The 24,418-nt window shown below is 39.1% G+C and overlaps 1 protein-coding gene across 1 annotated transcript in view; it reads left to right on the top strand.

Annotated features, from left to right (window-relative positions):
* POLR2B (RNA polymerase II subunit B) overlaps positions 1-24,418 on the top strand; it is a 49,843-nt gene that overhangs the window by 24,675 nt on the left and 750 nt on the right. The window contains exons 10-24 of the mRNA XM_010389441.2: positions 713-899; positions 4,314-4,457; positions 4,702-4,841; positions 4,942-5,053; positions 9,147-9,301; positions 10,664-10,862; positions 11,180-11,348; positions 14,893-14,989; positions 16,125-16,219; positions 17,302-17,552; positions 17,630-17,719; positions 17,971-18,078; positions 18,871-18,984; positions 19,357-19,517; positions 24,214-24,409. Of these exons, the coding sequence (XP_010387743.1) occupies positions 713-899; positions 4,314-4,457; positions 4,702-4,841; positions 4,942-5,053; positions 9,147-9,301; positions 10,664-10,862; positions 11,180-11,348; positions 14,893-14,989; positions 16,125-16,219; positions 17,302-17,552; positions 17,630-17,719; positions 17,971-18,078; positions 18,871-18,984; positions 19,357-19,517; positions 24,214-24,409 (2,218 nt within the window). The remainder of the gene's footprint in view (positions 1-712; positions 900-4,313; positions 4,458-4,701; positions 4,842-4,941; positions 5,054-9,146; positions 9,302-10,663; positions 10,863-11,179; positions 11,349-14,892; positions 14,990-16,124; positions 16,220-17,301; positions 17,553-17,629; positions 17,720-17,970; positions 18,079-18,870; positions 18,985-19,356; positions 19,518-24,213; positions 24,410-24,418) is intronic.

Genomic DNA, 24,418 nt, shown 5'->3' with positions numbered 1-24,418 from the left:
TAGACAGTACAAAAAGGATAACATTAGTAGTGTTTTGCACGTGTTTTGTTATTTAGTATGTTATAGGTTAGTGTTTTTCAACCTTTTTTTGATATTACTCCACTAAGGAGCCTCTTTTAACATTTCTGTTTTTTGAGATGGAATTTCGCTTGTGTTGTCTAGGTTGGAGTGCAGTGGCACGATCTGTACTCACTGCAACCTCTGCCTCCCAAGTTCAAGCGATTCTCCTGTCTCAGCCTCCCAAGTAGCTGAGACTACAGGCATGTGCCATCAAACCCGGCTAATTTTTGTATTTTCAGTAGAGACGGTGTTTCTCCATATTGGCCGGGCTGGTCTCAAACTCCTGACCTCAGGTGATCTACCTGCCTCAGCTTCCCAAAGTGCTGGGATTACAGATGTGAGCCACCATGCCCCGCCTCTTTGACATTTTTGTGTAATTGCTCCCCTGCCATGTATGTTCATGTACTATGCGTATATCTGTGCTTGAGACATAAAAGAGCAACATAAAAGAGCAAGAACTTTCACTCTGCCCAAATAATTTTTGCTCACCTTCCCCACACTTTTTTTCTACTCACATATTTTTTTACTCACATTTTTTTTTGCAATATTGCAAAATACTCGCGTATTTTTTTTTTTTTTGCAATATTGCTCCTGTTGAGAATATATGTTGTAGACCTCTACATGTTTAAAATAATACCATTTTATTTGGCAGTATGTTTAAGAATTTGCTTAAAGAAGTGCGGATCTATGCACAGAAATTCATTGATCGAGGAAAGGATTTTAACTTGGAGTTGGCAATTAAAACACGGATCATATCTGATGGCCTAAAATACTCTTTAGCTACTGGAAACTGGGGTGATCAAAAGAAAGCTCATCAAGCCAGAGCTGGAGTATCTCAGGTGAGTGTGCCAACTATGACTACATGTTCAATAGGAAACATGTTTATAGGACTGGTAGATTCTTTTGTTTGTTGAATGTAAATTATTTTGCTTTTCTTACTTGATCAAATGTATAACTATTGGGTGCCGAGGGCGGTGGCCCACGCCTGTAATTCCAGCACTTTGGGAGGCCGAGGTGGCCTGGATCACCTGAGGTCAGGAGTTTGAGACCAACCTGGCCAACATGGCGAGACCCTGTCTCTACTAAAAATACAAAAATTAGCTGGGTGTCGTGGTGGGTGACTGTAATCCCAACTACTCTACTTGAGAGGCTGAGACAGGAGAATCACTTGTACCCAGGAGGCGGAGTTTGCAGTGAGCCGAGATCGTGCCACTGCACTCCAGCCTGGGCAAAAAGAGTGAGACAACAAAAAACTTAAGGAGACTTTTGAATTATGAACATGAAATTTTCTTAAATTAACTATTAGCATTACTAAGATTTTTGGTCTGCAGTTTAGGAACTCAAAATAATTAAGAAATTAGAGTAGCTACTTAGTGGGTGAGACCGTCCATGTTAGTGAAATTTTTATGTCTCAAAAGCTCCATATTAGAAGCTAACCCAGAGAATAAATGGTCATCGCCCTCCTTTGTTGGAAAATACAGTACTTCTGACCCTGGTTTCTATATGTTGGTCTGTTGCATGTATAGTAACTACAGTAGCTATTCTCAGATGGAGTAATGGAGAAAAGCTTTTCAAAGAGTGTCTCACTAGGCATTTTAATTTTTTGTATTTGCTTTTCATAGATGATTGAAAACCTGTAATGTACTTTATGCCATTTTTAGGGGTATCTCCCCTTCTTTTCCTTGTTTAAACTAGCCTATACCAGTATCACCTGATTGATTTGGCATTCGGACACCAGTTTCAAGCTCCTTTTTCCTAGAAATCTGGATGCTCTAAGAAATTTTGAGGGGCTGCTGATAGCAAAGTTAATATTTAAATTCCTTTTAATTCAGTAAGGATTTATTGGGTATATTTGATATTTGTGATACTGAGTTCACATACGTGAATGAGATGCTATCTCAGCCTCAGGGAGCTCATCAGCATCTAGCAGAGGAAACAGATTCATTCATATGTAGCTCACTATGCCCTGTGCTGTGTTATGACAAATGCCACATTGCAAATTCAGTGCAAGGAATTTTTTTTTTTTTTTGAGACAGAGTCTTGCTCTCTCACCCAGGCTGGAGTGCAGTGGCGATCTCCGCTTACTGCAAGCTCTACCTCCCGGGTTTATGCCATTCTCCTGCCTCAGCCTCCCGAGTAGCTGGGACTACAGGTGCGTGCCACCACGCCTGGCTAATTTTTTGTATTTTTAGTAGAGACGGGGTTTCACCATGTTAGCCAGGATGGTGTCGATCTCCTGACCTCGTGATCCACCCACCTCGGCCTCCTAAAGTGTTGGGATTACAGGCGTGAGCCACTGCGCCCAGCCCAGTTCAAGGAATTGTTATTGGGGACCTGTGATGTGCCAGGCACTCTGCCACATGCTGGAGATGCAGTGATCCTGATCTTCAGTAGTTCACAGCCTATGCTTGTAGATAGATGTAAACAGATAATTACAACTGGCATGGTAACTATTTTGATAAGAGATGTGCACTACTGCTCTGTGGGAATGCTGGAGAAAGGTACTTAGCACAGCCTGAGAAGGTGAAAAGAAGTCCTTGTTTGGGAGGTAACACCTGAACTGAATCTTGAAGAGTAATTGGAAAACGCCCCAAGTTGCCAGGTAGGTAGAACCAAGTCTTGCTGTGTCGCCCAGGCTGGAGGGCAGTGGCCCGATCTCGGCTCACTACAACCTCTGCATCCCGGGTTCAAGTGATTCGATCTTAGAGAACTTCTTAATATTCTGAGTTAAGAGATGGAGGGAGGAAGGAACGTGTGTCTGTCGTGGGAGCTAGAGCAGTTCTGGGTTTTCAAATCAAAGTGGAGGCTTAGGATGGGAACCAGCTCATGAAGAGGAGTGACATGGTCATTTTTGTTCTTTCGGATAGATTCACAGTAATTGGCAGTGTGGAGAAAAGACTTGAGAAGGGCAAGGTTGGTGGCAGGGAGATTGTTGCAATAGCCTGGGGTGAGAAATAATGAGGGACTGGACTAGAGCAGTTTTATAGAGATGGAGAGTAAATTTTAGAAATATTTAGGAAGTAAGTTTCATAAGACTTTGTGATTGATTTCGTTGAATGGTTGAAAACTCCAGTGAGTACAGAGAAGAGAATAGTTCTTCCTGGAGGTGGGTCAGATGGCTTTGTAGAGATGGTATCATTTCATCAGGCAGAGCAGAGTGGAGAAGTGCATTTCATTCTGTGGTAATAGCATGGTCAAAGGCATGGAGGTGAGGGTGTTTGGTGATGTCAGTTGAGTACAGGAGTGTAAGGAGACTAAGGGGAAGGTCGTTTTTGGGGCTTCACTGAGGAGGACTTTAGTGTTGTGCTCTTCAGTAGCCAGTGGCTATCTGTTTAATTTTTAAGTAGGTAAGTGTTTAATAATTCTGGCAAGTGAGGAAGGTAGGTTGGAGGGAACCAGGCAGGGATTGGAGGGAACCAGGCAGAGCTGATGGATGTGGTATAGATGAGGGGAAATGGGCTGGTCTATTACTGTGACATTGGGAAGGGAGGGGCTAGGTGTTTTAGAAAATTTGAAAATAGAATTGACAGGGTATATTTATAGATGTGTGGAAGGAGGAACTTGTAGACAAAAATGATTTTGAGATTTCCAGATTGAGAGAAAGGTGATGCTGCTTATCTATGACAGAAGACTTAGGAAAGAGGAAGGAGGTTTGAGTTGTTTAAGGACTAGGGAGAGATGGAGATTTATAAATAATTAATAATATAGAGCTTGAGTTGTCTGCTTTATGTTGCCCTAAATATTATCTTATTTATAAATAACATCTTGGTTAGTATCCTATAAGTATTGGTAATGGATGTTTACATTTTTCTATTAGATTCAGAGGCCTCAGTCTGGAAAAAGTAATGAGATGAATTAGTGATGTCTGCTATGATCAAAGGAGTGTGAGTTAGTAGAATTTAACTTAACACTTATTGAATATCTAATGAATGCCAAGTACTGTTTTAGGTGCTGGGATACAACAGAGAATAAAACAATTTTAAAAAATTCCCTGCCTTCATGAAACTAATGTCCTAGTGTTTGTTTGGAGACCATGCACAGAATGTTTATGTGGTATGTTAGAATGTATTTGCCATCCCTGCTGCAAGTGGCAGGTAAGTTAAGGTGTCAAACAACATTATTCAGGGAAAGAATAGAGAAATGGGGAACAGTTTGATACTCAGTAGATTATGTGTAAAACTTGACTTTGCCTCAGTGTAATAGTATGAATCACAGAAATGTCCAGACTTTAAAGATTGGCTATTTTTTTCTAGGTATTAAACCGCCTGACTTTTGCGTCTACTCTTTCTCACCTGCGTCGTTTAAATTCTCCTATTGGTAGAGATGGCAAGCTAGCAAAACCAAGACAGTTGCATAATACGTTGTGGGGGATGGTGTGTCCTGCCGAGACCCCAGAGGTAATACATTAGAATTTATATTCAGGACAAAAAGTCAGTGAGTAATTATGTAGGGCATAATTGCTTTTAGAAGCAGATGTTTAAAAAATTATGCAGAGTGGTTTAGAAGTAAGATTTTTTTAATAATTGTATTCTTAGAAAGTAAGAATAAATCTTGAAATCACATTGAAGGAAAAATGTTTATGGAAAAGAAGTCTGATAGGCATGTAAAATCAGAATGACTAATACTTGGTTTATTTTTTAGGGCCATGCTGTAGGACTTGTGAAGAATTTAGCCTTGATGGCTTATATTTCAGTTGGATCTCAACCATCTCCAATTCTGGAATTTTTAGAAGAATGGAGTATGGAAAACTTAGAAGAAATTTCTCCTGCAGCTATTGCTGAGTGTGTATAGATGGAATTACCTTTTTAAACTAGTTAATCTTTAGTTGTTGCTTAGTGTAGAATTGTTAAGTGTAAAATGCTTTTTCTTTTTCTTTTGTAGTGCAACCAAGATTTTTGTTAATGGCTGCTGGGTTGGAATACATAAAGATCCTGAACAACTTATGAACACCCTAAGGAAATTGCGACGTCAGATGGACATCATTGTGTCTGAAGTAAGAATCTTTAGTTAAAAGGGTGTGGTCTGTGAGATTTTTAAACAAGGCATACGACTAGTGAAAGTTATCTTTGCATTAGCATCTTTTCTTTGAACTTTATTTCCTTGAACTGTAAAGTGTAAATTTAATTATAAGTTATTGCTAGGCCGGGCACAGTGGCTCATGCCTGTAATCCCAGCACTTTGGGAGGCCGAGGCAGGTAGATCACCTGAGGTCAGGAGTTCACGCACAGCCTGGCCAACATGGTGAAACCACATCTCTACTAAAAATACAACAATTAGCCAGGCATGGTGGCACAGGCCTGTAATCGTAGCTACTGGGGAGGCTGAGACAGGAGAATCACTTGAACCCAGGAGGTGGGGGTTGCAGTGAGGTGAGATCGCGCCACTGCACTCCAGCCTGGGTGACAGAGTGGGACTCTGTCTCAAAAAATAAAAAAAAGCCTGGGCATGGTGGCTTACGCCTGTAATCCCAGCACTTTGGGAGGCTGAGGAGGGCGGATCACAAGGTCAAGAGATTGAGACCATCCTGGCCAACATGGTGAAACCCCGTCTCTACTGAAAATACAAAAATTCGCTGGGCGTGGTCATTCTACAGCGCCTGTAGTCCCAGCTACTCAGGAAGCTGAAGCAGGAGAATTGCTTGAACCCAGGAGGCGGAGGTTGCAGTGAGCCAAAGTCACGCCACTGCACTCCAGCCTGGCCACAGAGCGAGACTCTGTCTCAAAAAAAAAAACGTTATTGCTTGCCTTAATCTTTGGATACATGCTTCCAAAAATGTTGACACATTTTAAATTATTAAATTATATTTTAGAACTGAAATTATATTTTAAAGTAAAAATTCTTTTGGGGATCTTTTTATAAAGCTGAGAATACTTTTAAAAAGGGAATAACCATCTGGGATTTATCCTTTGAATTCAGAGATTCATTAATAAAATGTGATATACCGCTAATAGATTCTTTTATATTTTGGAGGATTTTGGAGGATATTGAAGTGCTTTGGCATTAGGATGGGTTTTTAAAAAATCATTATAATAAGGCCGGGCCTAGTGGCTCATGCCTGTAATCCCAGCACTTTGGGAGGCCGAGGCAGGCGGATTACTTGAGGTCAGGAGTTCAAGACCAACCTGGCCAACATGGCAAAACCCTGTCTCTGCTAAAAATAAAAAAATCAACCAGGCATGGTGGCATGCGCCTGTAGTCCCAGCTACTCAGGAAGCTGAGGCATGAGAATTGCTTGAACCTGGGAGGCAGAGGCTGCAATGAGCAGAGATTGCGCCATTGTACTCCAGCCGGGGCGACAGAGCAAGACTCTTGTCTCCAAAAATAAAAATAAAATGATAATTAAAAAAAAATCATTACAATATATTGTGAACTTTACTACTCTCCCAAATAAGGGTTTTAGTATACTGTTTGAGGAATGTAGCTCAGGCTTTTAATTTTCCCAAATCTATATACTTTGGGTGAAAGTGGTTTTGGAGAGAAACTGAACACACTTAGCCAGTAACTGGTCTTTGTACCTAACAAAGCAGAGAAGAGAATTTGGTTGTTCTGGGCCTTTTCCAGCAGCAGGCCCTGAGTGTTTTTTTTGGGGCGGGGAGCGGGGGCGGGGACAGAGTCTGGCTCTGTTGCCCAGGCTGGAGTGCAGTGTTGTGATCTTAGCTCACTGCAACCTCTGTCTCCCAGGTTCAAGAAATTCTTATGCCTCAGCCTCCTGAATAGCTGGGATTACAGACGTGTACCACCATGCCCGGCTAATTTTTGTATTTCTATTTTTATTTTTTTGAGAGAGAGTCTCGCTCTCTCGCTCAGGCTGGAGTGCACTGGCATGATCTCAGCTCACTGCAGCCTCTGCCTCCCAGGTTCAGGCAATTCCTGCCTCAGCCTCCTGAGTAGCTAGGATTACAGGTGCCTGCCACCATGCCTGGCTAATTTTGTATTTTTAGTAGAGGCTGGGTTTCTCCATGTTGGCCAGCCTGGTCTTGAACTCCTGACCTCAGGTGATCCGCCTGCCTCAGCCTCCCAAAGTGCTTGGATTACAGACGTGAGCCACCATGCCCAGCCAATTTTTGTATTTTTGGTAGAGATGGGGTTTTGCCATAGTTGGCCAGGCTGGTCTTGAACTCCTGGGCTCAAGCCATCTGCCTGCCTCCCAAAGTGCTGGGATAACAGATGTGAGCCACTGAGCCCAGCCTGGCCCTAGATTTTGACCCAGGCTTATTACAGCTTGAAGGCAGGAAGAGAGTGATTCACTTGAGGGCAGGCAAGGCTAAGAGAAAGCTCAAAAAAATGTCTCTTTCTCTCTCTCTCTATCTCTGTATTTTTTAGTAGAGGTGGGGTCTCACTATGTTGCCCGGCTGGTCTTGAATTCCTGGACTCATGCAGTCCTTCCTGCCTTGGCTTCCCAAAGTGTTGGGAGCTATGCAGTAGGTTGGCTGTATTTTTTTTTTTTGAGAGGATCTCCCTCTGTCGCCCAGGCTGGAATGCAGTAGCACAATCATGGTTCATTGCAGCCTCTACCTTCTGGGCCCCAGCAATCCTCCCACCTCAGTCTCCTAAGTGGCTGAGACCACAAGGTGTGTGCCACCACACCCAGGTTTTGTTCATCATACAGTATGTGTTATGTATTTAGCTCTGCTGTTGTAGTGAGAACCAGCCGTAGGTAATACATAAACTAATGAAACTGTGTTTACAAAAACACCTGGTGGGTGAGGTAGAGGGGTCAGGTGTGGTGGCTCATGCCTGTAATCCCGTAACTTTGGCTGGCTGAGGTCGGAGGATTGCTTAAAGCTAGGAATTTAGGACCAACCAGCCTGGGGCAACGTATCAAGACTCTGTTTATATTTTTAAAAAAAAGACCATAGAGCTGTATTCTGTCAGGAACGTTAGTTTTCTAAGAACTTAAGGCAGTGCATTTGAAAGCAGAATCTTTCTTGGACTTTAGAATACTACTCATGATATTTTTGCTCACAGTGTTTTCTCCTTAAATTACTTTCTAAGGACAGGCAGTAGACTAGGAACTTGGAACATTTTTCTCTTTCTTGTCTTTTGACTCTTTCATTTTGGAGAAAAACTTGATGTTTTGTTGTTTTGTTTTGTTTTTTGAGACAGGGTCTTCCTCTGTTGCTCAGGTTGGAGTGCAGTAGCATGATATCGGCTCACTGCAACCTCTGCCTCCCGGGTTCAAGTGGTTCTTCTACCTCAGCCTCCTGAGGAGCTGGGATTACAGGCGCGTGCCACCACACCCAGATAATTTTTGTATTTTTAGTAGAGACAGGATTTCACCAAGTTTGCCAGGCTGGTCTCAAACTCCTGACCTCAGGTGATCTGCCCACATTGGCCTCCCAAAGTGTTGGGATTATAGGCATGAGCCATTGCGCCTGGTCTTTAATAGCATATTTTATTTGACTTGATACATCCCAAAGTATTACATCAGCATTCTATTAATATAAAAATTATTAATAAACCATTTTACATTCTTTTTTTTTCTGTTTTGGTGCTGGCTTTCAAATCCATTATGTGGTTTATACTTAACAGCACATCTCAGTTCAGAATGGCCACATTTCAAGTGCTCAGTAGTCACATGTGGCTATCCACTGTGCTAAATAGCTAGACTGTAAGCCATTTGTCTGATGGTGGGTGTGAGTAGTCAGGCTTACATCTGATAGGTGTGTGTGAAAAGTCAGGCTAATGACTGGGAAAGTATGGTCAAAGCATAGTGACATAGGGCTGGTTTTTGAAAGGTTATAGGGTGAGATATATGTCATCAGCAAAGAGCCAAAATAAGAAATTGTCATGTACTAGTGTTTGTGGTATTGAAAAAATATTTCCTACGTTAACTTGCGTGACATTATTACCAGATATAATTGTTCAGCTTTATAATTGCCAAGGTTAGATTTTTTCATTCATAAAATTTTAAATGATACCTAAGTTTATAATATGTTAAACAATGGTAAACTAAGATTTGCACATTTTACTTGATAAATTGGTTGCTCCAGAAATTTAGTAGGATTTATATTGTATTTTTAACTAAGCCTAGTAATAAAGAGAAAATAAAAATCCATGAAACTCTTTTTTCTTCCTATATATAGGTTTCTATGATCAGAGATATTCGAGAGAGGGAGATTCGGATCTATACAGATGCAGGCCGTATTTGTAGACCACTTCTGATTGTGGAAAAACAAAAGCTACTTCTGAAGAAGAGGCATATTGACCAATTGAAAGAGAGAGAATATAACAACTACAGGTAAAAACATGCAGTGAGAAAAATGTGTGTATTAAAAATTGAGATAGAATTTACGTACCATAAAATTAACCATTTTTTAATTTAATTTTATTTAATTTTAATTTTTTTTTGTTGTTGTTGACACAACCTCAACTCTGTCACCCATGCTGGAGTGCAGTGATGCGATCTTGGCTGACTGTAACCTCTGCCTCCTGGATTCAAGCAATTCTCCTGCCTCAACCACCCTAGTAGCTGGGATTACAGACATGTGCCACCACACCCAGCTAATTTTTGTATTTTTAGTAGAGACAGGGTTTTGTCATGTTGGCTGGGCTGGTCTTGAACTCCTGGTCTCAAGTGATCTGCCTGCCTCAGCCTCCCAGAGTGCTGGGATTACAGGCATGAGCCACCGCATCTGGCAAGTTAATGATTTTTAAAAAGTATACAATAGTGGTTTTTAGTATGTTTGCAAGGTTGTGCACCCATCATCTAGTTTTAGAATACTTTCATTGCCCCCAAAAAACTCTGTACCGTTAGGAGTCACATTTGTTTTTCTTAACTTTTATTATGAAGCAAGATAATTAATAGGATTTTGTTTAAGCTTAAAAGTCTTTTGATTGCCCAGGTGTAGTGGCTCATGCCTGTAATCTCAGCACTTTGGGAGGTCAAGGTGGGAGGATTGCTTGAGATCAGGAGTTCAAGACCAGTCTGGGCAATATAGGGAGACTCCCATCTCTCCAAAAAAATAAAAAAAATTAGTCAAGTGTGGTGGAATGCACCTGCAGTCCAGCTACTCAGGAGACCTGAGGCAGGAGGATCACTTGAGTCCAGGAGTAGTGAGCTTTGATTGTACCAGCCTGGGCAACAGAGCAAGACTCTGTCTCAAAAAAAAATTTTTGTGATATGTTAAAATCTAATAGTAATAAGCAGAAATAACCTATATAATCTAAATGTAATATATTACATATAATATGTAATATGAATAATATAAGAAATTTAGTGAAAAGATTTTTAAATATTTTTAGCAATATGAATGTATAGTTATGTTTACTAATGTAAAAATCATTCAAATAATATGTGTAATAAATTTAAAAAATTGACCTCCAATTTATACTCTTCTTCACAAGTAAATGCTGGTAACAGTTAGGTGTGTATTCTACCAGGCCTTATTCTCCAGCAGCTTACCTTTTTCACTGTCAACAATCATGTAACTATGTTTGTCAGTTATATATAATATTAAACTATATATATAAATATATATTATATGTTTATTTAATATATAATAAACTATATTTAAATATAAATATAGGAATACTTTTAAGTAGGAGGAATAGTTAGTTAAAATATTTCAGGAAATAGAAAATTGAGTGAATTCTTTTTTAGTTGGCAGGATCTTGTGGCCAGTGGGGTAGTGGAATATATTGATACACTGGAAGAAGAAACAGTGATGCTTGCAATGACTCCAGATGATTTACAGGAGAAAGAAGTAGCTTATTGTTCCACATATACCCACTGTGAGATTCATCCCTCAATGATCCTTGGTGTCTGTGCATCTATTATTCCCTTTCCTGATCATAACCAGGTTGGTATCACTTTTCGTCTTCTGGTGTGAGGAATTGGGAGAAGTAATAAAAATTGGAAGTAACTCTGTAATCTTATCTGGAGGGAAAAAGCCTTTAAATGAAAGGCTCTGAACTCCTACAGAATCAGCATTTGATATACTTGCTGTTGTGTTTCATGGTTAAGAGCCGTAATTGATTATTTCCAATGGTTATTACTTATTGTTTTTGGAAAAAATCAGGAATTTTACCAATCATATTTCTTCTGATTTATTGTCAGAGTCTTTTCCATTAGCAATAGTAACTTTTTGTTGATTCTGCTTTTCATTTTTACGTTTAGTCCCCTAGAAACACCTACCAGTCTGCTATGGGTAAGCAGGCTATGGGAGTTTACATCACCAACTTCCATGTTCGCATGGATACATTGGCCCATGTTCTCTACTATCCTCAAAAGCCACTTGTGACTACACGGTCAATGGAATATCTACGATTTAGAGAGCTGCCAGCAGGTATGGTCAGTTTTGCTCTACGTTAGTTAAGATCCTGCCATGTTTAAGGCACTTTTCTGGGTGCTTGGGAGGATTAAAAAATAAATATGACATAGTGTCTGTTCTCACGGAATTTATAATATGGTGGGAAATGTGAACATAATAAAAAGGTAGTTATGTGGAAAGTCTTATGGTGGAGGTACAAAGTCCTTTGGAAGCACAGACTGATGGAAGCGATTAATTCCTGTTGGAAGTCTAGATTCAATTTCATGGAGAAGGTGGCATTTTAGATTGGAGCAAAATTGATGAAGGGGTGTTTGCATTTGAGAGGTGGTTTAAGCAAGGGCACAGATGGATGAAGTCATGAAAAATGGGTACAGTTAGGAGTCATGTCAGCTTAGTGTGGGTGAAGTGTAAATATATGGGAGTGAAAGCTTGGTTTCAGTGTGGAGAGAGCCTGAACAGGTTGAATTTTATTTTGAAAATGGAGACACATCCAACCTTTTGGATCAGGGAAGTAATACAATTAGAAATTTGTTTTAGGAATACCATTCTGACAGCAGCATAAAGAGTAGATTACAGTGAGGTTCTGTATTAGCAGGGTGATAATTTAGGGGTTTTTGCAGTAGTCTAAATGTGAAATGGCAAGGTCCTAAAGAAATGAAAAAGAATGATGGGTAAGATAACTTTTGAAATACACTTGAGGCCGGGCGCGGTGGCTCAAGCCTGTAATCCCAGCACTTTGGGAGGCCGAGACGGGCGGATCACGAGGTCAGGAGATCGAGACCATCCTGGCTAACACGGTGAAACCCCGTCTCTACTAAAAAATACAAAAAGCGAGCCGGGCGAGGTGGCGGGCGCCTGTAGTCCCAGCTACTCGGGAGGCTGAAGCAGGAGAATGGCGTGAACCCGGGAGGCGGAGCTTGCAGTGAGCGGAGATCCGGCCACTGCACTCCAGCCCGGGCGACAGAGCGAGACTCCGTCTCAAAAAAAAAAAAAAAAAAAAAAAAAAAAAAAAAAAAAAAAAAGAAATACACTTGATAGGGCTTGATGAATGGCTGAATGTAGAACAATGAAGAGAGGAATTGGAAATACTGTTGGTGTTTCTGGCTTGAGTGATTAAAGAGAGGTGCTATGAATAGGTTGGGGGAAAATAAGATTGGGAACATGTTAGAAGGGGAAAGAGGTTTTAGAGGTAAGACAGTAATTCTGTTTTGGATATGTTGATTTTGATTTAGTGTCTTAGTGTCAGAACACTAAGACGTGAACGTCCAACAACAGTGAGTTGCAAACATGATTTGAAAGAAAGTCAGGTCTAGAGATGTAAAATTTTTTATTTATTAATGATAATTATAGATTACTATGAAATTGCCTAAGGAGAATTTAGAATGAGAAAAAGGCCAGAGGCAGACAATTTTAGACACTAGGAAGAGAAATCAGGAGAGAAGATTTGAGAAGTAGCTGGTAAGGAGGGGAATCTCAGGGAGACTGGATGGTAGGTAAAATGGCGAAGAGAAATCTGAAGGGTATGAGTGTTGACTATTAAAGGAGATGGTAGAGTTCTTTGGCACTGTTATCTTTTGCATTAACAGACTTTTGGCTTTGAATGTGAGTAACATTTGTTATTTGTTAGTAAAGTTCATCTTTATTGTACTGTAATGGGGCTCTAACATTTTGATAGCAAATTCTCATAGGTTGAAATTACTTTCAAAATCCACCACCAGGGGTTCCTCTTGTCTAGAAAAGCAAAATCTGTTAGGTTGTCTACACAGTATGCACGTATCTTTGGGCTGTGCTTGCAGTGCTGTGTTTTCTCCAACATTTAGATAATACAGTTTCTTTATGGCTAGAGAAGAAAATACATATACTGAAGGACTAGGTTGGAAAGCAAATGTTCCTTTGGTACTGGCGTAAGTGGAGAGTCATGGCTGGCAGGACTGCAATTCTGTTATTCCTGACTTCATCATGGCATCTTTATTTTGAAGTTCTTTTTTTTTGTAGAGATAGGGTCTGCTTTGTTGCCCAGGCTGGTCTCAAACTTCTGGGCTCAAGTGATTTTCCCACCTCAGCATCCCAAAGTGCCAGGATTACAGATGTAAGCCACTACAGCCAATCCATCATACCATCTTTAAAAAAACTTTTAACATTTTACCACATTTGCTCTATTATTCTCTCCCTTTTTATTTCTTCTCCTGAACCACATGAGAGTAAGTTGCAGGCGTGAAGCATGTGTTTCCTTCTTCAGTATGTGTTTCCTAAGAACAAGGACATTCTCTGTAGTGTAGCCATCAAATCAGGATAACATTGCTATCCATATAGTCAGCAGTCCTCAATTCAAATTTTGCCAGTTGTCCTAATGATTTTTTTTTTTTTTTTAAGGAAAGCAATTTTTATTGTATTCAAACCTAACGATGTCTTTAGTGGGTCTAGGAGCTAATCTAGCATTGTGCATTGCATTTAATTACATGTTTCTTTAGTTTCCTTAATCTAGAACAGTTTCTTAGTCTTTCCTTGTCTTTCATGACCTTGACATTTGTGAAGAGTTCAGGAAAGTTATTTTGCATTGTGTCTCAATTTAGGTTTGACTATTGTTTCCTCATGATGATATCCAGGTTATCAAGTTATGTTATGTTATGTTATGTTATGTTATGTTATGTTATGTTATGTTATGTTATGTTATGTTATGTTTGAGACAGATTCTCGCTCTGCTACCAGGCTGGAGTACAGTGGTGTGATCTCAGCTCACTGCATCCTCCACCTCCCGGGTTTAAGGGATTCTTCTGTCTGAGCCTCCCGAGTAGCTGGGACTACAGGCACATGCCACCACGCCCAGCTAATTTTTGTATTTTTAGTTGAGATGGGGTTTCACCATGTTGGCCAGGATGGTCTTGATCTCTTGACCTTGTGATCCACCTGCCTCGGCCTCCCAAAGTGCTGGGATTACAGGCAAGAGTTGAATATCCAGTTATTTTATGGGCTCTTCAAACAGTGTTTTGGCAGCAGCAACTAAGAATTTCATTGTGGTGGGAACGATATGATAATTTTTTGGTGGTACAAGGAGAGGGAAATAGGGTAGTACCAGTTTCAAACCTAAAACCAGAAATCGGGAGACAAGGAGCTGGGGCTTGAGCCTATTGCTTATTAATTTTGAGATCATGGGTAGATTATTAATTCACTCTTCTGATTCATGAGAATAATAATGCTTATTTTGTTTATGGCACAGAGTTGCTGTGAGGATCATGTAACTTGGTTTGGGGAGGCACTTTCTAAGTAGGAGGTGACTCACATGTATAATCACTTACTATGAGAATGGATACATTGGGAGTGACTAGTCTTAGGATTTGCTTATATGAGATATTTAGCCATCAGAGTAGTTGCCTCACAGATTGCTATTCTAGGAGGAATAGACTTTGGCAGTTACCATGACAACAAACACCCAAGCATTTATGGCAAATATGATTTAATTAAAGTTGATTTAAAGAAAGGGCAGTTTTCCTGTTTTCCAGGTGATGTTTTAATGTATGCTTTTTTTTTTTCTAAATGTGTGCTTTTAAATTCACTGCAGGCATCAACTCAATTGTGGCCATTGCATCATACACTGGATATAATCAGGAAGACTCTGTTATCATGAATCGTTCAGCTGTAGACCGTGGCTTCTTCAGGTTTGTATTTTGTAAATTTGTCAAAACACAGATACAGTGGAAACACTAATATTTTATTCAGAAAAAGTTCTTAAAATACAGTTTAACTATGCACTACTCCAGAAAGCAGAAGGCCTGGCTGATGGTCACAAACAACTGAAGATACTACTTCGTATATCTCTCAGGAATTTCAAATGCTAGTATTTTGAGCCTTTCTTTTGGTAAGGAAATATACATTTGCATTTAGATAATATAGAAATGTCTAAAGAAGAAATAAAAATAACTTAGAATCCATAGATAACTACTGTTAAAATTCTGGTGTGTTTTCTTTTCACTCTTTTTTTCCATTATGCTTCAGCTTGATTGTCCTATTGACAAACAGACCTCAAATTCAAGGCATATAAAGATTGTTTTAAAAACTGGGAATTTAGTAGAGGGGAATGGATTTTCCTTTTTCTGTGTAGTTTCAAAGGACAGCACTAGAACTCAGAGGATACATATTATGGCTTAATGTAAAAACTTCTTTTTTTTTGAGGCAGAACTCGCTGTTGCCAAGGCTGGAATGCAGTGGTGCAATCTTGGCTCACTGCAATCTCCACCTCCCAGGTTTCAAGAGATTCTCCTGCCTCATTTTCCCAGGTACCTGGGATTACAGGCTTGCACCACCACACCCAGCTGTTTTTTTTTTTTTTTTGGTATTTTTAGCAGAGACCATGTTGGCCAGGCTGGTCTCAAACTCCTGACTTCAGATGATCCACCCACCTTGGCCTCCCAAAGTGCTAGGATTACAGGCGTGAGCCGCCATGCTCGGCCATTGTAAAAACTTCTCACTGTGTTTGAGTAGAACCTAGGTGACCATCTTTCAGGGTTATTATGTAATGGATTCTTAAATTGTGTAGGAGGTTGGACTCATTGACCCTGGGTCTTTTCCATTTTGACATATAATTCTAGGTGGTTAAGGTTATGGGTCAGATGCTACATATGTATAACTTGTGATAACATTTAGAGTTTAACTCCAACCCTTAATGCAGTTACTCTTGTCCCAGATTCATAGTTTAAATTGTCTCCCAAATTTCAAGTAAATGAGAAATTGTTGGTATAGTCTCAGCCCTTTTGTTAAAAAATAGACTTTACCTTTAGAACCATGTGTTTTTAGGTCTGTTTTCTATCGCTCATACAAAGAACAGGAGTCTAAAAAAGGATTTGATCAAGAAGAAGTTTTTGAGAAGCCTACACGTGAAACATGCCAGGGTAAGTGACGCTAACATTTAAATGATGGAATCCAAAGTTAACTTACTGTGGTTTTCCTAAGTGATTTTGATGGGTTGTGTCAGCCTGCGCCTGCCCCCATCCCCCTCCCCCTTTTTTTGTGCAATGAAAGTTTTCATGTTATTCTTAGAGTTCACATCTAAGAAAATATGTGTGTTTGATAAAAGTCTTTGCACCTAGGAGTGAGCTTGCTACAGACCTTCCTTCCTGGTAGGTCCTGCATTGAGGAGGCAGTTTAGGAAATCAGAGAGGTCATGTAATTTCTGGGGACACACTTCACGCCTGTCCCCCTTCCTTTCGAAATTATGGTGTGATCATATTTGTTCAGCCACATTATTTGTAAACATTTAAAAAATAACCAGTGAAAAGAGGATACCTAGCATTTGTTGTTTCTTGTAGAAAACTCAAACTTACTTTCTAGTTATTTATTTTGACAGACACTTAAAAACTGCTTATGCAGTGGGATGGATGGGATGTTCCAGGAAAATGCAACGTTTCTGCTACAGTTTTGACTCTGAATAGCATTGCATGAAGTAAAATGTATTTTGTTTCCTTTGCCATCTTCCTGTTACTCACCTTCCATTGGGTGGTTCTGTGTAGTAGTGAATTGATGTCCAGTGGAGTTAAGATTGAGTTAAGATGAAATCCACAATTTCTGTGGGAGGATGTGTGCAGAGAGAATCCATAGATATTCTCTTTTTAGTTAAAAAATTTTTTCTCCTGTACCCACTGATGGCAGAGATATTCTTTCTCTTATAATATAGAAATCAGAAGATGGCAAAAAACATATCCAGAGTCACTTGATAAATGTCTGTCATGGAAGAATCTGCTTTCCCAATGCTGATTCCAATGTTCTTTTTCTTCATAGACTTTTTTTTTTTTCTTTTTTTCCTGTGTGGACTGGGTATTACAGAATTCAGAATAGTTTGTAATATTTGGAATAAGGGTATGATTCATGGTATAGAAATTCCTGTGGCCTTCTCTCTGACTTGGAACTGATTCATGTATGTGGTTTTTAATCTTTGTTGGGGATTATGTGACATTCCATGTCTATTTCCTCACAGGCATGAGGCATGCCATTTATGACAAACTGGATGATGATGGTTTGATAGCTCCAGGGGTTCGTGTATCAGGAGATGATGTTATTATAGGCAAAACAGTCACCTTGCCTGAAAATGAAGATGAATTGGAGAGCACTAATAGACGCTATACCAAGAGAGACTGTAGCACTTTTCTGAGAACTAGCGAGACAGGCATTGTGGATCAGGTTATGGTAACTCTCAACCAGGAAGGATATAAATTTTGTAAAATAAGGGTGAGTACAACTTTGTTCATGTAGCTAGTCTTCTAAAGTAAACCAGATCCACTTAACTTATTTTTGTATGAATTTAGGTACGCTCTGTTAGGATTCCACAGATTGGAGACAAATTTGCTAGTCGACATGGTCAAAAGGGTACTTGTGGTATTCAGTATAGACAAGAGGTAGGTATCTTTGATCTCCCTCACGCCCAGACCACAGTTTTATTAAACTTTTTTTTTTTAATCAAAATTTGCTTTAACTTAAGAGCTCGAAGATGATACAGATTGAACTTCTTGATTTTATTGTTGAATAAGTATATGAACATACCATGTTGAAACAGAATATGGGACATACAGAAATTCATTTGGGAGGGGGTGTCAGGTCTAGTTTAGTATATGTATCTTTAAGTCCCTTTTAAAATTTTTCTTTATAGGATATGCCTTTCACTTGTGAAGGTATCACCCCTGATATCATCATCAATCCCCATGCCATCCCTTCTCGTATGACTATTGGTCACTTAATTGAATGCCTTCAAGGGAAGGTAAGAGATGTTCTTCAAAAATATAGATTCTAAGCTGATACTTCTTCTAAAACTCTGATAGGTGATTGCTCTCAAATTTGAGCCAGAGTATTTTGTAAAAAGCTAGTGTGAGATTTACTTTTCTGCTTTCAAATTGATTATGATTCTGCCATTTTTTTTTTTTGGGGGGCAATTTGCAGTTATGCACAAGTCAGGATTTTTGGGAGATATACTACATTCAACTAATACTTACGTATGTGGTTTTCCTTTTGACTGGTTCTTTTCTATAGATGAAGAGTTAATTTATTGATGGAGAGTTCAATGTGAACTTAATAATTTTATAGTTCTATTATCAGCTCTACATGCATCTTTTGGTGGAGGTTTTCTATTTTTAAGTATTCTTTTTAAGGTAAAGTGGCAATAGTCTAACATGTGGATGGCTTGGTTTTAGGGCATTAAAATGTCATTTCCTTGAGCCATCTGAAGTACTTACGAATCTCAGTCTTTTTGTACTTGATCCCATGGATTGACTTCTGTTGGAATACTTATAATTGAGTTTTTCTTTTGTAAGCAAGTTCATTTGTTCTAAATATTTTGTGTAAGATTATAAAATGAACCTTAATATATCACAGCTTTCCATAACATAGATTTCGAGTTCAAAGTCTTTTAATTTTAAAATACTTAAACTAAATACTTTCAAATTTTAAAAGTATTTAAAATTTTTTTGAATGCATTTTTATTGATACGACTTTTAGGTGGAGACAGAGTGAAGCAACATTTTAAAGAGTACTTTTTTTTTTTCAAAAAAAAAAGGTATCGGCTAACAAGGGTGAAATTGGTGATGCCACTCCATTTAATGATGCTGTTAACGTGCAGAAGATTTCTAATCTTTTGTCTGATTATGGCTATCATCTCAGAGGAAATGAGGTATATTTACTCTTATAGTAGTAATTTGTCATTTGTGTTTTTTGTATGTGTGTAGTTTTATTCTGAAACAATATAACCTTTTATTGAAGTGTAATATGTGCACATATAGAGATGTACAGCTTGATGAATTTTCACAAAGTAAGCACAGCTTCATGACTAGTACCAAGATCTAAAAATGTGAAGGCAGCGACTGAACCTTTTTCAGTCGCTACCTTTCCACTCCCACCCCAAGCTAACTACTCTCTTAATTGCTAACATTTTAGATTAGTTCTGTGCTTTTTTATATAAATGGAGTTACACAATATATGCACATATCTTCTTTGACGTTGTTTAATTTTTAGGTCTACACTTCAAAATCTGTGTTTGTTGCAGGTCCTGTACAATGGGTTCACTGGTCGAAAAATTACCTCCCAAATATTTATTGGCCCCACTTATTACCAGCGATTGAAGCATATGGTGGATGATAAGATTCACTCTCGTGCTAGGGGACCTATTCAGATCCTCAATAGACAGCCCATGGAGGGTAGATCTCGGTAAGAACTGTATCATCATCGTTATTATTAATTAACCTTACATTATGAAAAATGTCAGCACACCAAAATGGAGATAGTGGTATAATGAATGCCTGTGTGCCTGTTATCCCCATTTCAACAATTATCGACTGATGGCCAGTCTTGTTGCATTCATCTCTATCCTTCTAACCTTTGATATTATCATTATGTTTTAAAGGCAGAGTCTCACTCCGTCACCCAGGCTGGCATGCAGTGGCATGACCATGGCTCTCTGCAGCCTTGAACTGGGCACAAGCAATCCTCCTACCTTAGCCTCCCAAGTAACTAAATTGATACTGTCTCTTAGGTCCTTTTTTGAATTTATTGGTTGCCTTCCAACCTTTTTTTTTACTACAGGCCTATGCCACTACACCTTTTTTTAAAAAAAATTTTTTTTGTAGAGGCCAGGCACAGTGGCTCATGTCTGCAATCTCAGACTCATGTCTACAATCTCACTTTGGGAGGCCAAGACGGGTAGATCACCTGAGGTCAGAAGTCCAAGACCAGCCTGGTCAACTTGGCAAAACACCGTCTCTACTAAAAATACAAAAAATTAGTTGGGCACACACCTGTAATCCCAGCTACTCGGGAGGCTGAGGCCTAAGAATCGCTTGAACCTGGGAGGCGGAGGTTGCCGTGAGCCGAGATCATACTACTGCACTCCAGCCTGGGTAACAGAGTAAGACTTCGTCTCAAAACAAAAAACAAAAAAAAATTTTGTAGAAATGGGGTCTCACTATGTTGCCCAGGCTGAACTTGAACTCATGGCCACAATCCTCTGGCCTCAGCCTCCCAAAGTATTGGAATTACAGGCATGAACCACTGCGCCCAGCCCTCTTGATTATTTTTAAGCAAAGTCCAGACATCATATAATTTCTCCTATAAATGTTTCAGTGTATATCTTTAAAAGAATGGTTCTCAAATCTCTTGATCCCAGGAACCCACAATGCTTTTGTTTTATGTGAGTTGTATTTATTGATATTTATCATACTAGAAGTTAAAGCTGAGATTTTAAATTTATTATTTAAAAAATGCTAATAAGCTCATTACATGTTAACATAAATAACATGTTTTGGCTGGGCGTGGGGCTCACACCTGTAATCCCAGCTACTCAGGAGCCTGAGGGAAGAATTGCTTGAACCCAGGAGGTAGAGGTTGCAGTGAGCCAAGATCGCGCCACTGCACTCTAGCCTGGGCGACAGAGTGAGACTGTCTCGATAACAAAACAAAAAACCATGTTTAATGAAAAATATATCTATTTTCCAGATGAATTTAGTAACAAGAATAACATTGGTTTACATTTTTGTGAATCTCTCTAATGACGGAAACAGCTGGATTCTTACATCTACTTCTGCATTCATTCCATTGTAGTATTTTTTTTTTTTATATTTAAGTATATGAGGAAACTCTGATTTCATGCAGATAAGTGGTTGGAAAGAGAGGAATATTTTGATTTTTTTTTTTTTTTTTTTTTTTTTCTGAGACAGTCTCACTCTCGCCCAGGCTGGAGTGCAGTGGTGCCATCTTGGCTCATGGCAACCTTCACCTCCTGGGTTCAAGCGATTCTCGTACCTCAGCCTCCCGAGTAGCTGGGATTACAGGTGTGCGCTGGGATTAGCCCAGCTAATTTTTATATTTTTTGTAGAGCCAGGGTTTCACCATGTTGCCCAGGCTGGTCTCAAACTCTTGGCCTCAATTGATCCACCTGCCTTGGCCTCCCAAATTGCTGGGATTACAGGCAAGAGCCACTGGGCCCAGCCCCTGCCCCCGCCCCGCTTTTTTTTTTTTTGAGACAAGGTTCACCCCTGTTCCCTAGTCTGGAGTGTGGTGGCACAATCACAGCTCACTGCAGCCTCTACTTTCCAGGCTCAGGTGATCCTCCCACCTCAGCCTCAAGTAGCTGGAACTACAGGCATGCGCCACCATGCCCAGCTAATTTTTTATATTTTTTAGTAGAGACAGGATTTTGCCATGTCTCCCAGCTGGTCTCAGACTCTGGAGCTCAAGTGATCCACTTGTCTGCCTTGGCCTCCCAAAGTGCTGAGATTATAGGCATGAGCCAAGGCGCCTGGTCTATGGATATTTTTTTGATGCTACACCAAAACGATAAGTTGTAGTTTCTCAAAGATTGGTTTTGATGTAGAAGCTGAAACCATATGAATGAACCTTCTGTATTTTTTATGTTTAAAGTTCATTGGTTTGTCTTGTACTTCAAATGTATCTTTTACACATGCATATTTTGTAGCATCCTAATTGGTCATTTGGAAAATAATTGGTTTGCTGAGTTATGCAGATTTTCAAATGTTGACATATTTCATTATAATAAAAAAATTGCATTTGTTAATATGACTACTGATGTCATTAGAAAAGCCTTTAAATGTATCAGTGAGCTATCAAGCCCATAGTGGTGCATAGAAGTTTCCTAAAATTCTGATTTTTGCTTGAAGCTCACAATTTTAATCATTTTCAGCAAATACTTAAAATTATTTTCCCCAGAGTAAAAGACTTACTTTTTTTGTTTGCTTTCATCTCTTCTTGTTTATTTCTTTGTCTGCCAAATATCTACAATATCGTCAACTTAATTCTAAGTCTGAATTAACATAATGGGTGTTAACATGTTGATGAGTTAACCTAGTTGGTGTCAGCTGGCTATTCGAGTAAAAAAGATATTCCATGATAAAAGGGACTAGTTCAGAATCATGCAAGTGCTTTTGTTCAAGACAGTCGTCTTCACTATACAGTAGAAGTGCTTATGAAATGTTCCATTTTATTTTACTTTATTTTTTATATAGAGACTGGGTCTTACTATGTTGCTCAGGCTGGTCTCAAACTCCTGGGCTCAATCCAGCCTCTCACCTTGGCCTCCCAAAGTGCTGGGATTATAGGTGTGAGCCATCGTGCCTGTTTGAGGACTTTGATTTTTTAAAAGTTACAGGATATGAAAGAGATGTGTACTCAAGGGTCAAGGTTTAATAAAACTATTTATTTTCACTGCTTCATTAAGGACATTTTTCAGTAAAACTGGTTTTTCTCTCCTTCACTTGAATGGAGAATATGACTGCTAGTAATGTTTGGTTCTACTACCCTGAGTTCTGCTAAGGTGCCAGCAGTTTCATTCATGTTTCCACCATCAGTGCAAATGTAAACACAGTGAAAGAAGCAAATATATGTTGTTAGTATTACTATTAAAAATAACTTTGACTCTCAGGAGGTCCATAAACCATACTCTGAGAACCTCTGCTCTAGAAGATTAGGATGTTAAACCTAACCACAGTACCTCCTTAATATTAAATATCCAGGCTTACATTTCCCTGAATATCGCATAAGTGTTTTAAAGGTTTGTTGGTTTCAATCAGTATACAAATAAGGTCCATGCTTTGCAATTGATTGATAGTGACTCATAAGTCCTTTTTTGAATTTATTGGTTGCCTTCCAACCTTTTTTTTCCCCTTGCAATTTATTTGTTGAAGAATCTGGACTGTTTGTCCAGGGCTTGAGACTGGATTTTGCTGCTTGCATCCCAAGTGCTGTGCATTCCTGCTTTTTTCATTTTGTTTTGTTTTGTAAATAATTGGATCTTGAGGCTTGAGATTTAGGGTTTGAGTTTTTTGGCAGTAATACTTCATAGGTGGTATTCTATACTTCCAGTATCTGGTTGTCTTTCTTTTTAGGATTTTTAGCAACTATTAATGATCACTACCTAAAGACCTTAATTAAATAGAGATTTCAAACTGATACCTTTCTATTTTTTCTCATTTCTTCTTCAGTTTTTTAGCCAGACTACTTCTAAAACTTTGTTTCCTCAACTGTTTGGTTACCTAGTGACGTAGTTCCTATAGTAAGGGCAGGAATAAATGCTTGATTCTCTTCTTTTATTTACCAGTTTTCAAAATAGCGAGTTGGTTTTCTAATGATCCAGATCAGTGGTCCAAAGTCGACCAATGATTTTTTTTGTTTTGGGGGAGTATCATTATAAACCCATTGGTTTTATTTTGTGTATTTTGGATATTAAGTATGTTAAGGAAGCCATCACCATCTATTTGCCTGGCCATCTGAATAATGCATTTCACTTCTTATGTTGTGGAAACCTATTATCATTTACCTGTTCTTTCCATTACTTCAGCCAACATGTGTTTATGATTTCAAGGTTGATTGCCTGGGACAGTCATTCCATTGACAAGCTGCCTTATTTAGATTGTCTTTTTCATTATTCATTTTTTAGTTTAGAGTTGAATTCTAGAAAGTTAAATGATAGCATGATGAACCTCCACTCTATGCTTTATTGTATCTTATGAGGAAAATTAAATGCTATACTTAAGAATCTAATGTATCTACTCCATTTGGGGACCTTCTTTTTTTATTTTTATTTGTTAAAAAATAGAGATGAGGTCTTGCCATGTTGCCCAGGCTCCTGAGCTCAAGAGATCCACCCAGTCCGCTTCCCAAAGTGCTGGGATTACAGGGGCGAGCCACTTTGCTTAGCCCATTTGGGGACTTTCTAATGCACATCAAATAGTTGGTAGACTTCTCTTCTCCCCACCAGTAGAGAGAATGCTAGGGTATAAAAATTAGCCTAGTTCTCCGTCTTTGCAAATATTATTCTCCACCTTTGCCATTATTCAAGGCAGTATTTATAATAAAAAATAAGTACAAAGTAATAATTTTTTTCTCTTAACAGTGACGGTGGCCTGCGTTTTGGAGAAATGGAACGAGATTGTCAGATTGCCCATGGAGCAGCCCAGTTTTTAAGGGAAAGATTGTTTGAGGCATCAGATCCATATCAGGTTCATGTTTGCAATCTTTGTGGAATAATGGCAATTGCCAACACCAGGACCCATACGTATGAATGCAGGGGCTGCCGCAATAAAACCCAGGTGTGTATA

Source organism: Rhinopithecus roxellana, chromosome 2 (assembly GCF_007565055.1).
Source record: "Rhinopithecus roxellana isolate Shanxi Qingling chromosome 2, ASM756505v1, whole genome shotgun sequence".
Classification (NCBI taxonomy): domain Eukaryota; kingdom Metazoa; phylum Chordata; class Mammalia; order Primates; family Cercopithecidae; genus Rhinopithecus; species Rhinopithecus roxellana.
The sequence above is the reverse complement of the archived record's forward strand: the minus strand, read 5'-3'. Positions and strand labels throughout refer to the sequence as shown.